Source organism: Sinohyriopsis cumingii, unplaced genomic scaffold, assembly GCF_028554795.1.
Source record: "Sinohyriopsis cumingii isolate HCF-2022 unplaced genomic scaffold, ASM2855479v2 utg001164l, whole genome shotgun sequence".
Taxonomy (NCBI): domain Eukaryota; kingdom Metazoa; phylum Mollusca; class Bivalvia; order Unionida; family Unionidae; genus Sinohyriopsis; species Sinohyriopsis cumingii.
Window position 1 is genome coordinate 364,725 of NW_028315966.1, and position 13,502 is coordinate 378,226.

At 36.2% G+C, this 13,502-nt stretch overlaps 1 protein-coding gene across 2 annotated transcripts in view; it reads right to left on the reverse strand.

Annotated features, from left to right (window-relative positions):
* LOC149772822 (midasin-like) overlaps window positions 1-13,502 on the reverse strand; it is a 270,606-nt gene that overhangs the window by 59,086 nt on the left and 198,018 nt on the right. For both annotated transcript variants that reach the window (XM_089947241.1, XM_089947240.1), the window contains exons 73-77: window positions 12,057-12,194; window positions 10,738-10,900; window positions 5,568-5,617; window positions 3,800-3,896; window positions 1,188-1,299 (exon numbers count right to left, since the gene is read on the reverse strand). In XM_089947241.1, coding sequence (XP_089803367.1) covers window positions 1,188-1,299; window positions 3,800-3,896; window positions 5,568-5,617; window positions 10,738-10,900; window positions 12,057-12,194 — 560 coding nt within the window. The remainder of the gene's footprint in view (window positions 1-1,187; window positions 1,300-3,799; window positions 3,897-5,567; window positions 5,618-10,737; window positions 10,901-12,056; window positions 12,195-13,502) is intronic.

The following is a 13,502-nucleotide window of genomic DNA, read 5'->3' on the forward strand; positions in this document are numbered from 1 at the left end:
CTATGAGGTTGCGATCGGTTTTCCTATGTGCATTAAAAGCAAGTTTGATGTCTTTTTCCAATGTGAGAAGTTGGTCAGTGTTTGACTGTTTGTTCCGAAAGCCACATTGATTTATGGAGAGTAGGTTATTGGTTTCTAGGTGGTGTTTTAACCTATTTGCGATTATTGTCTCCATTATTTTGCAAATATTGTTTGTAAGGGAGATGGATCGGTACGAATTTATGTTGTTGGGATCTTTACCTAGCTTGGGGATTGATATTACTATGGCCTGTTTCCATTTGGTGGGTAGTTGGCCTTTATCCCATATCCTATTAAAGAGTTTGATTATGGCTAGTGTTATACTGATAGGTAGATTTTTTTACAGATAATGTAACCTAACTGATCCTTACCAGCGGATGCTTCGTTTTTGGATCGTAGGGCTATCTCCCATTCATGTACTGTGATGTCGCTATTTAGGTGAGATTCTTTTGTTCCTTGGTCTGTGATGTTGATTGAATGCTGGGTGCCATGACAGTTTGGAAAGCAATTTGTAGCACTACTAAGTGTTATGTGTGTGTGTGTGTGATTTGGATTTTTAACAGAGCTTTAACAATTTTTCAGTCATATCGCTACGATGTCTGCAGTGTGACAATTTATAGTGAAGTCTAGCACTGGGGCATAATGTCACAGACATGTAGAATGATGTCCTACCCAGTCACATTATCCTGTCACTAGGCTGACCAGTCCTAACACTAGCCTCTTAATGTTGAGCGCCAAGCGAGGCAGCTGTTAGAACCATTTTTGTAAGTCTTTGGCATGACTCAACCAGGGTTCGAACCCGCGGCCTCCCGCATCTGAGGCGGACGCTCTAACTACTAGGCCACGGGAGCGGTCTAAGTGTTCTGTCAAAAAGTGGCAAATGATTTGTGGTACTAATAAGTGTTATTTCATATTGTAGCAAATGATTTGTGGCACTGCTAAGTGTTATGACACAGTGTGGCAAATGATCTGTGGCACTGCTAAGTGTTATGACACAGTGTGGCAAATGATTTGTGGCACTGCTAAGTGTTATGACACAGTGTGGCAAATGATTTGTGGTACTGTGGCATTGCTAACTGCATGTTTTTTATAGTGTCATGGTATGACATTTTTTAAGGTAAGCATCATTAGCAAAATGTAGATATTAAGATAAAATAATCCTATCAAACCTGGAGTCTGTATTGCCATCAGCCATCACTGTTATGTCCAGTGGTAAAGCATGTAGTGCCTGATACTGCATTTCATCTGTAGAGAGTGCAAGTCCCTTCCTGTATGATAACCCTGTAAAAGAAAACACCAATGCAGACTATTTGATTCTATGCAACAGTCAATCTTTCTTGAAAACCTTTCTATACTGTAATGTCAGAGGAATGATAATATACATGTAGAATCTTCTGAGTTGTTATTTTAACCTTTTTATTTTGCTTATAAGGTATACCAGTTACCAGCGAACATATTAAATAACCTGATTTTAGATATTAAAGTCTTTTAATATATGTAAAATAATATATTAATATATGATACTCATTCATACTTCTAATTCTTATGAATCTCACGTATACAATAGCTTACACATGAATCTAAAATATAAAATAGTCTACACATAAGTATTGCAATTAAAATGGTCTACACATGAATCTTGCAATTAAAATGGTCTACACATGAATCTTGCAATTACACATAAATCTTGCAATTAAAATAGTCTACACATAAATCTTGCAAGTAAAATAGTCTACACAGAAAAATTGCAATTAAAATGGTCTACACAAATTTTGCAATTAAAATAGTCTACACAAATATTGCCAATTAAAATGGTCTACACATAAATCTTGCTATTAAAATGGTCTACACATAAATCTTGCTATTAAAATGGTCTACTCAAATCTTGCTATTAAATGGTCTACACACGAATCTTGCTATTAAAATGGTCTGCACATAAATCTTGCTATTAAAATGGTCTACACATGCATATTGCATATAAAATAGTATACACATGAATCACATATAAACAGTCTACAGATGAATCTCACATATATAAAAAAATTGTCTACACATGAAGATTACACAATCACACAAATACCTTATGAACACGTACAACAAGGTCTAAACATAAACCTGTCATGCAGTTACAAATATGAACACATATAAAATAGTCAACATAAACCCCCATAAACAATCGCACATTATTTACACATAATAAACTACACATAATAAACAGATACCAATAATGGCTATATTTTTTTCAATTTTATTTTGTCTGCTCTGTAGAGACAGTTTTAACTAATTTCATAAATGTAATAAAGTTTAGAGCCAATATTAAAGTACTGTAAGAGTTTATCTCTGGGATGAACAGGAATTGGTTCTGTGTGAAATAATGCACTGTTGGGATGCACAGGAATCTATGTTATTTGATACACATAATATCTATATTTAACACATTAACCCCTGGAGCTTTTTGTCATATTTGTCTGAAAATCGAGTAGGAAACACATTTTGAAAGCTATTTCTGAATAGACTCGAAAACACCAAATCCCCGGTCATCTTTCAATAACATACTGCCTAGTGGTGTTAGAAACATCGATTTTCGTTGGCTATTTGACTCGCGCATGAGCAGAAGGGTACAAGTTGGACTTCTTTTTTTGTTGTTGCGCTAAACGGAGCCATTATTTTTGTATGGAGACCACTCTTTATTCCAAATACCCATCTTATCCTACTTTTTTCAAAGGCTCATCTGTCTGTTTGCAGTTCATACCAGACTGCCTTAGACCTGAGACCAAAAAGTCTAAAATGCGGACACAAAATCGGATTCCGACCATGGGTGAATTTTGGGTTAAAAAAAGTCGGGTCCAAAAAAGGAGGTTTTTCTATCTGTATTTTGTAGTGCAACTAGATATTCCAGATTATTTGGTATCATTGTAGAGCTACATCTGTCTACCTTTCTATAATACCACCCACTTTAGTGTATCATGCATGACCATGATGCTACAGAGCTCAGCAGTAGGCTACTACCTCCTGCCCGGTAAAGTCGTCACTAGGGGTTAATGTGTTAATAGCATTTACAAAGAGATGCAACAGACCAAAGAAAATATCTTTAGGATTCAAAAGTTGATCAGTTTAATTTGTTTCTTATCAAATAATTATGCCCAAGGTTGTGCTGTATATACACGCCTGTAAGTCGGATCCAACTGCCAAATGCATAGACCGCAATCACTACTGCATTATACTCTGGCAGATCATGTCGATGAGGTTTATTAGGAGTAATTAGCAAAACAAAGAACACAGATCATGATCTGCCAGTACATTATGTAATGACAGATCAGGGTAAATGTTGTTTGCAGTTGGACTTGACTTACACGTGAGTATAGATTGTTTATTACTCTACACTCACATAGCAAATGTTCAATACCTTATGCTCAATACAAACTGCACACAACTCTTTCAACACTCTTTCACATTTGAATAGGCAAGTATTCATATTTATGTGGTATACACCCTTCTACAATTTATAATATTTTTTCCCAATCTGCTGCATCTACATTTCTGTAATTAAAAAAAATTTTCATTTAGTTCCAGTAACTTGAATCTTCTTAATGCTGTTTCTTGGAAATGTCAGAAATGATGTTTTAGCCTGAACTTGATGCAAACTTTGTGGCAAAATTCATTACTAGTTCCCTATACAATCTTCTTCCTAATCACCTAAGCAAATTGATGGGAAATATGTCAGCAAATGAGTTGACAGAATCCTAGGGCTTGGATGGACCAAATCATGATGCATAATTACCTAATTTGGTGAGGTGCTTGAAGAGATCAGCTAAAGCCTGACGTTTCCTCAGGTTAATGTGTTTTGCTTCAGATTTCTGCTTCTCTTTGTCCTCACCCTGATGGGAAAAAGAATTATACATTTATCAGTATTTACTTTCACTTTGCTCAGGGACTACAAAATGTTCCCTCATGAAGTAAAATCCTAAATATTGTATCTATAAATTTAATACTTGTGTTTATAAGCGATGTTCTTTGCAAAAGCTTTAAATTTGTGTAAAAACTTGGCAACATGCAATTTAATCTGAAACCTGCTAGCTCATTACCCCTAAGTGGTTAGAGCATATGCCTTGGATTTGGGAGGTCATGGGTTGAAACCCGGGCCAAATCATAACAAAGACTTCTAAAAATTATACTAACAGCGTCCTCACTTAATGCCCAGCATTAAGAGGCTAGTGTTAGGAATGGTCAGTATGGTTTCAGGATAATGTGACTGGGTGGGACATCATGCTACATATCTGCGGCATGATGCCCCAGTGCTAGAAATCGCTATAAACTGCCCAAATGCAAAGAGTGTAGCGATATGACTGAAAAATTGTTAAAGCTACATGAAAAATCCAAATCACACACACTCATACACATTACCCCTAAGTTTCATTTAAACTTATGACCCTTGTAAACTCATATCTGCAACAAGAAAATCAAATTATATGCTTATACAAATAAACAATGCTAAAAGATGCTTGAACAAATAATGCCATAGCAGAGAAAATGTATTATCCAGACAGTCATTTACTACACTGAATTCACTTCAACATACCTGCCAACCCCTAAAAAGGAATACTCATAACCTAAGTTACAAAAAAAGCATAACTGAAGCATAAAAAGTGTAATCTATGTAGTACATACCATAATCACAATGAACTGTATGAAACATATGATAAAGTTTCCACAGTGGTTAAAGTTTCTGTCATAAATGAGAAGAATCAATGTGGATTAATACCAGAATACAAATATAAAATGCACTGATATATTATATTATATATATATATATATATATATATATATATATATATATATATATATATATATATATACACACACACGCAACACTAACTTTAATTAGTCAACATTTCAACTTTCACCCGAGTGATCATAAAGTCAACTCTAAAACTTCCACAATGAGGATGATGTGCTCAACCTGAGTGCTGTATTACACCATTCTTATATCCTTCTTTTTTAAATTTGTAAAGAGCTACTGATTTGTCTTTTTCCTGATCGAACATATTACAAAGTTTAAATGGATCCTTTGCCTCTGACATTTCTTCATTCATACGGCAATCATGAGACATTAATAAAGCCTATATTACTTACATTCAGGCACCAACTTTTTTAAAAAGTATAGACTGGTCTGCTAGCCAATTTCCTTCATTAATATAACAAATCTGTGAGACAAGATTTCACATTGAAGAAACCCATCTGTTTTCTTAGAAATGTGTTATATATTAAATAAAAAATAAGGAAAGTACTTGTAGGTCTATGATAGACAAACATACTCTTATGCTATTCTTACACCACAGTCTTCTATTTTAGAAACTTCTGAAAGTTATATGATGTGTGGGATTCAAGAGATGATGATAAAACGAAGATGACATGGACCTTCTTATTGCTAATTTTTTTAAAATTTAACAATCATAATGATATGCCAAAAGCAACATGTTTGTCACATATGCTCTAATACATATTGTTCAAATGTATCCCATGACCAGGTGTAAGTAATTACAGTTTACCTGTGACACCTCCAAGGACTGCAGCTCATGAATAGCCTCTACCAGTTCCCCTAAACGACAAGTAGGATTGAAAATATATATGCAATATTAGAAATATGACTCTGTTGTAACAGAAATTCAAATCAGTGTACTCTGTGTGTGTGTGTGTGTGTGCATGCGTGTATGTATGTGTGTGTGTGTATCTATCTATCTATCTATCTATTAACTTTGGTCAATGTAACATTTTTAATTGCTTTTGTACTACCTGCATTCCTATTAAACTGGCATTAATCTATCCTTTGGTAAAGGAAATTTTGTAGCAATTTGTTTCTCAAAAAATAAAAACCCAAACAAACTTACCCTATTACTCTGAATCTAGCCCTGCCTAAAAGCCGGAAGAAAGTTTTTTTAAAAAAAACCTCTTACAGACTAACTTTCATATTTCCTGCCAGGTGCCAGGTGACTACCTGTATCCCAGATGTTTATTAGTTTAAGCTTGAATGAAACCTATAATGACATTCTCACATTTGCAGGGAAAGGTGGGAGGGATTGACCAAAAGGCGATCTGGTAAATATTTTCAGAGAAACCACCCAGTAGAGTAAGGGGAGGTAATCTGTATGAACTACAGCCCTTTGTCTATACAAAATAGAGACTTTTCAAGTCTATACGAGGGCTGGATTCTGGAAGTAGCAGAAATAATTCCTAACATTAATGTGATTGGGTAATATATTTGATAAAAATTTCCTTTCTTCATCAAATAAATTACCAGATCACATTAACACCAGGAGAATAAGACATGACAGAAATGCTTCAACATGCTGCTGACGGCGCAAGATGAAAGGATGAATTTCTAATGTGTTGATAACATAAACAAATGATAGGCATGTCTGAGGGCCTATGTCCCTATAAGATCCCACACCTGGCTATTCTATTATATGCGAACGTTTCCTGGGTGAATCCAGCAAAAGTTAGAAGGTCCTGCCCTGGGCTGCTGTCATGAATGGGGATCAGTAACTATCAAGGCACAACCAGTGGCCAGACATGATTCAACTTTCTCCTTTGCATGGCTATGTCACACAAACAGAAGATGAGAATGCAGACTTGTCATGCCAGCCAAGTTTACTATGTCTCAAACTGAGACATTACATGTGGAATCATTCATACTTTGTCAACCAAAATCTTCACAAGTCATACCTGATCCTTACAGGGTTCAGGGTATGCTAATCTAATAACCCCATTTTGACAAGAGGCCAGCACTTATAGGTTATATCGAGCTTTCCTGCCTTAACTAAAGTGCCTTCAACAGCCACCATGAGCTTTCTCTGTGTGCGTAAGATAGTATCTGAGGGCATGTTCCAGGTCCTGCAGCTTTGGCTCCCTCGACAGTTCAATCAAGTGAAAGAGAAGAATACTGTTGTTGACTGATGGTAAACTGGCTTTAGAAATGAAACCGGGTCCCCTGCCATCTGCCTTGTTTGAAGAGGTAGTTCACTATAACTAAATTGTATAACATTATCAGAATCATATTACTTTGAATGCATTCCACAAAAGTATATGAAGTGTTGACAAGTGGCCTTCATGTTCGGGTGACTGATGTGAAGAACCTTCTCCTGTAGTGCCCCATTTGCCAATGACTATCACAAAGTCTCATGGCAAGTATTTCCCCCATTTGTCGCTGACCATCACAAATTATCATAGCAAGTGTGTCCCCCATTTACCACTGACCATCACACATTTTCAAAGCTAGTGTGTCCCCCATTTACCACTAACCATTGCAAAGTCTCATAGCAAGTGTGTCCCCCATTTACCACTGACCATCACAAATTCTCATAGCGTGTCCCCATTTGCCACTGACCATCACAAAGTCTCAAAGCAAGTGTGTCCCCCATTTGCCACTGACCATCACAAATTCTCATAGCAAGTGTGTCCCCATTTGCCACTGACCATCACAGTCTCATAGCATGTCCCCCATTTGCCACTGACCATCATAACGTCTCATAGTAAGTATCCCCCATTTGCCACTGACCATCACAAAGTCTCATAGCAAGTATGTAACCCATTTGCCACTGACCATTGCAAATTCTCATAGCAAGTGTTCCCCATTTGCCACTGACCATCACACATTTTCATAGCAAGTGTGTCCATCAGCCTAAAAAATTGGCATTTATGCAGACTGTGATTTCCAGTTATGAGGCTTCTAATGATATTCGTGACACTAGCCACTGCCTGTCTTGCCAATGAAGCAAGAATTTTCTGATCTGGGTCAAGATCATAACCTGGTGAACTCAACTACCCAAGATTGGTTGCAAATGTGTCAGAAGGGCCTCCTCCTGGTTGTGCATATGAATGCTGCCAAGGTATAACAGATCCACCACCAAATTAAGCAAGAATTGAAGGAACTTTCTCGATGACATGAACATTCTTGTGAATGCTTTCTCCAATACCAGAATTATACTGCTAATGCATTCTGGAAGAAGAACCAGGTGATAAACATTAGAAACTCCATACCTTGATGAACAGAACGTTGAGAAGTGACAATATCGGGCTTCTCCACATTGATTATCGACCTAAATTGTGAATGAAGTAGAGAAGGTAGTTTATATATAGTCCATCAACAGTACTGTTGCTGTGGATGAGGACATCATAAAGTCAGATATGGCACTGTCCAATATCTTGCTGACAGTAGAAGGGACGAGGTTGAAGCTAAAAGGAAGCTCCTAATTGTGATGCTGGTATGCCATGGTATAATAAATCCTGTTGGTGCAGCTGGTCAGATGGCAAGGGTGGTCTTCTAGGCAAGGGTGGTCTTCTAGGCATGGGTGGTTCTTCTAGGCAAGGCTGGTCTTCAAGGCAAGGGTGGTCTTCTAGGCATGGGTGGTCTTCTAGGCAAGGCTGGTCTTCTAGGCAAGGCTGATCTTCTAGGCAATTTGGTCTTCTAGGCATGGGTGGTCTTCTAGGCATGGGTGGTCTTCTAGGCAAGGCTGGTCTTCTAGGCAAGGGTGGTCTTCTAGGCATGGGTGGTCTTCTAGGCAAGGGTGGTCTTCTAGGCATGGGTTGCATAGCTGTAGGAACTGTTGAGCAATGCATGGTTTACCAGTCCAAGATGATAGATTTATGCCTGCCAAAACCATAAAGTCATTCGCCAGGAAGCTGGAACACTTGGTCAGCATCTAAGATCACATACATAGTGTGGATAGCATGTATATGTCACCAAATATTCTGAATTCAGACGAATGCTTAATAATTTGTGATCAGATGACTTGAAGCCCATATGTTGCGGTACTTTAACTGCCTAATCAAAACACTGGACTGAATGTCTTTGGCCCAAATTGAATACATGCTACATTGGTGTGAGGAAGAACGTTTCATGTCTTATGTCTCATCATTTTCCTCAATAACTTTAAATCATCTGCACTTCTTGCATTTGACTTACATGTCTGCAATGAAAGAATGAACGAAGAAGAAAAAAGTGCATGTAGCATATATACAAACTGTTCAAGAAGGCAAACTTGCATTACTAAGAAGCATGTGATAAACTGAAGCTTAAAACCAGTGAACACCTGGCTGGAGCAAGGGAAGTTAATCTGTAAGAGTCACTTACCATCATTTAAATGATATATAAATGGAAAGATGTTTTTATTCTTCTTTCATGGAGGGCTGGATTCAGGGTTAGTAACCTCCTAATGCTAATGTCACAGGTAATGTATTTGAAGGAGAAATACGTAAGATCTCTTCCCAAATCTACAGATGTTATAGAGAAAAATAAAATTTGTCAACCTTTAATAGATCTCTGTTATCTCAGTATTTTATGACAAAACAATCATGAATTTTTTGTTTTTATAATACCAGTCTGTATCTAGACAACTGGGTAGGCTCAGTACGTGTTACACATCTATGTAACTATTGGTATCTAGACAACTGGGTAGGCCCAGTACATGTGATACATCTATGTAACTATTGGTATCTAGACAACTGGGTAGATCCAGTATGTGTTATACATCTATGTAACTGTCTGTATCTAGACAAATGGGTAGGTCCAGTACATGTTACACATCTATGTAACTATTGGTATCTAGACAACTGGGTAGGCCCAGTACATGTGATACATCTATGTAACTATTGGTATCTAGACAACTGGGTAGATCCAGTACGTGTTATACATCTATGTAACTGTCTGTATCTAGACAAATGGGTAGGCCCAGTACATGTGATACATCTATGTAACTGACTGTATCTAGACAAATGGGTAGGCCCAGTACATGTTACACATCTACATAACTGTCTTATCTAGACAAGTGGACAGACTGGTACATATTATGTATCTATGTAACCATTTATATCTAAACTAGTATGTGTTACAACTGAGTAGACCATCTTGTATCCAGACAACAGGGAAGACCCAGTACATATTATGTATCTATGTAATCATTTATATCTAAACTAGGATGTGTTACAACTGAGTAGACCATCTTGTATCCAGACAACAGGGAAGACCCAGTACATATTATGTATCTATGTAACCATTTATATCTAAACTAGTATGTGTTACAACTGAGTAGACCATCTTGTATCCAGACAACAGGGAAGACCCAGTACATATTATGTATCTATGTAACTGTTTGTATCTAGAGAACTGGTTAGACCCAGTTTGTGTTACATATCTATGTAACTATCTGTATCTAGACAACTGGGTTGACCCTGTACATTTTTATGTATCTATGTAACCATCCATATACAGAAAAATGGAGAGATTAGTTGTAATGCATCTATGTAACCAATGCTAGGATTGGAGGCATGCAAAAAATTTCTCATCTGTGATGTCATAAACCTTACCCATACTTCATTCAACATGCTTTAAATATACAGTGAAAATATTTCACAACATATAATGACACAGCAACATTAGTCAATGTTTAATATTCTTTAAAGGAAATAAATTAAATCACTATATTCAAAGTTCAATACAACATGAAAAAATGCATTAAAACAATATTTTGACAGTGATCTATTTATAAAGAAGAAAGTCATTCCTCTTTTAAAAGAGTATCCATGGGGAGTAAAACTTACTGAATAAATTTATATGGAATTCCTTATAACCAATATGGAAGAAGTGTTTTAATAGTCTCATTCTACGTGCAAAACCAAGAAAAACAAATCTAATATAATGCTTCAACTTGATTTTAGGTGTACCTGTAAACTCATCTAATGCTATTGTAAGAGTGTCATAGTCCTGCCTACAGACGACCTGATGCCAGTGTTTACTCAACCTCTTACAAAGGCCTGGCAAGCGGGACTGAAGTGGCAGTCTGTCCATCTTTTCTGTAAGGATGCTCATCATAGGTATGTCTGGGGTCTGAAACATAAATAAAATAATTTGATTAAAGCAAATGAGCCTGAAAATGTTTTTCTTTTTTCTCACAAACAATATATATATATATCATCACGCTTGGATAATAACATATGTCATGTGAACATTCCATATTGGATGCTAATATCTGTGTCTAGCAGTTGATTTCTAAAAAATTCTAATTAAGACCATAGAATTGTGTGTTAATATATATACACACACACACACACATATATATAGTTACAACCCCACGGTCACATAAAACGAGACAGAAAAAAAAAGAAAAACCAGCAAGTTTTGTAAAACATAACAAACAATTTAATTATCAAAGTTATAAATGAAAATGTGAGAGGAACTTACAGTATTATGAAGTAAATCCTTATGAAAATCCTAAATAAATGAAATGTTCCCTCTAAATTTTGAAATCAGAAATGTACTGATCATCCAAGAGCTGTGATGTTATCAAGATGGTGTTAAGTAGCAGAATAGTATTATTATAGTCCAAATAATGAGCACTTTCTATTTCCACTGAATAGTAAAAAAAAAAAAATGTTTTTCCTCTCAAATAATATCTAAGTACAACATAAAACACATCTGCAGACTTACAACAGGAATAAAAGAAAAGCAATGTTAATGACTCCATAATTGGAATGAAACTGATTGCTATGTTCTCTCTTTATATACACTGTTTATTGCGACTATTTTTCACAACAGACCCCACATGACAGAATACACTACTCAATTTGCCTTGCCCATTCATGTGACCTAGCCCAACCAGTGGAATGTTACAGAATTATTCTAAAAATGTTGAAACTCCATCAGACACTGAGACATTAAGTCATTTAAGTCTTCTTATTAAGATTATTAATAACAACTGTCAACACATATGTAAGCATCTATTTATAGGGTCCTATGTAATACAAAATTCCTAAGACACTCAGGTCACAAATGCATTCTTCTGCTTTTATTAGGCAAAAAAATGCCTGTTTTCTGTTACACTGGTTTGAAAATCAGGGTAGGCAGGTCATTTTTTTAAACATTATAAATAAATTTGCTAGGGTTGGTGATCAGAAACATTTATTTGTTTTATTTTTTTGGCCTTAGGGTATTACAAACTTTTGGTAACCATTTAATGTAATTAAGACATAGCTGTACACAATACCTGATAAGAGAGTAATCTTGTAAGCAAAGCCTGCTGATGTTGTTTAAGTGCTTGAAACCAGGTGGCACCACTTGTTTCCATGGTAACAAAACTCTCTTTCTCATCCAAAATCCCCTTCACTGGCTGCTTCAGAATGTCCTAAAAGAAATCGAGACATTACAGCCACAATATTTTTAAGATGAGAAACTCAAATTAATATCCTCTATAGCATTAAAAGTACTCATACTGGCTTTCTGGTAATAGATTTTTAAATCTAATACCACAACACTAGAAATGGTAAAACATGATTGGTTTTGAATCATGACAGTGGGGCTTAGAATCAGAGAATCCAACATGTAAAAACATCAGGAATTCCAGAGTCAGTTTTTCAGAATCTAGGCAGCCTGTCAGGAACAGATAAAACATTCCTTAAATATCAGACTTCTAGATTTGTACTGCATATTCCCATGAGGCTATACATACATATTCAGTAACAAATAAGGTCCAATGAAAATTAATGATAAGGAATTTCTTCCAACTTTTTGTCCAAAGCAATAAGTAAAAAAAAAACCGTGGGACCCAGGGAAGGCACTTTGGAGACAGAATAGTCACCAATAGATGCATTGTGGAAGGTTGTATAAGTTTTGCTAAATGTTAAAATCTTCTGTCTTCCCTGGGTGCCATACATGTTCAAATGGAACAGCCTAATCATAAATACTACTTTTAGTCTTATCATTATTGGTCTTTTTGACTGTGATTACTGATACAGATCAAAGCCGTCTTTACCCCACAACTTCACCCTTCAATCACACTCAAATGCATTATTTACCCAAGTGTGTGAACCTGTAGTGAGCCTCTCCCATGGACACCCAAATGCGAAGTTACCATACTAGGTGCCACAGTGATGTCAATACAATATTGGGTAGATTCAAATACAATGGTAAACAGTTACTTGATATTAACAGAGTGTAAATCAATTACTGTTTTGGGTTTCTAATGCCTAGTTTCTTAATCTGCACTCAAAGTTATCAGTGGTTTTCCATTTCCACATGCAGAGTTTCAGAATCCGTCATGCTAACTATTTTATCTTCAATTACTGAGTGGTTTACTGAACGCATTGAGACTTCTTTGTTCTACCAGAACATGTTATCAACAGACACTTATTCTCTAATGCTGTCATAACAAAAGTATCTGACCAGCACTGCCTTTCACATTTGTTACTAAGGATATGGCTCCAACAACAATTTCAATTAGTGAGCCTTTAATTGTTGTTGTTGTGATTCCTGCTACAAGCAGACCAACAAGTGGTTGCCATGGCAAATCTACAAATAGTGTCTAAGGACACCATACAAGTTTGTATTTCATTAGTGCAGTTCTCTTGGTGTTTTCATCTTGCCGCTATTGTTCTGTTTCAATTTTTTTTTTTCACACTGGTAAAATTGAGTATCTATCATAATTCTTCTATTA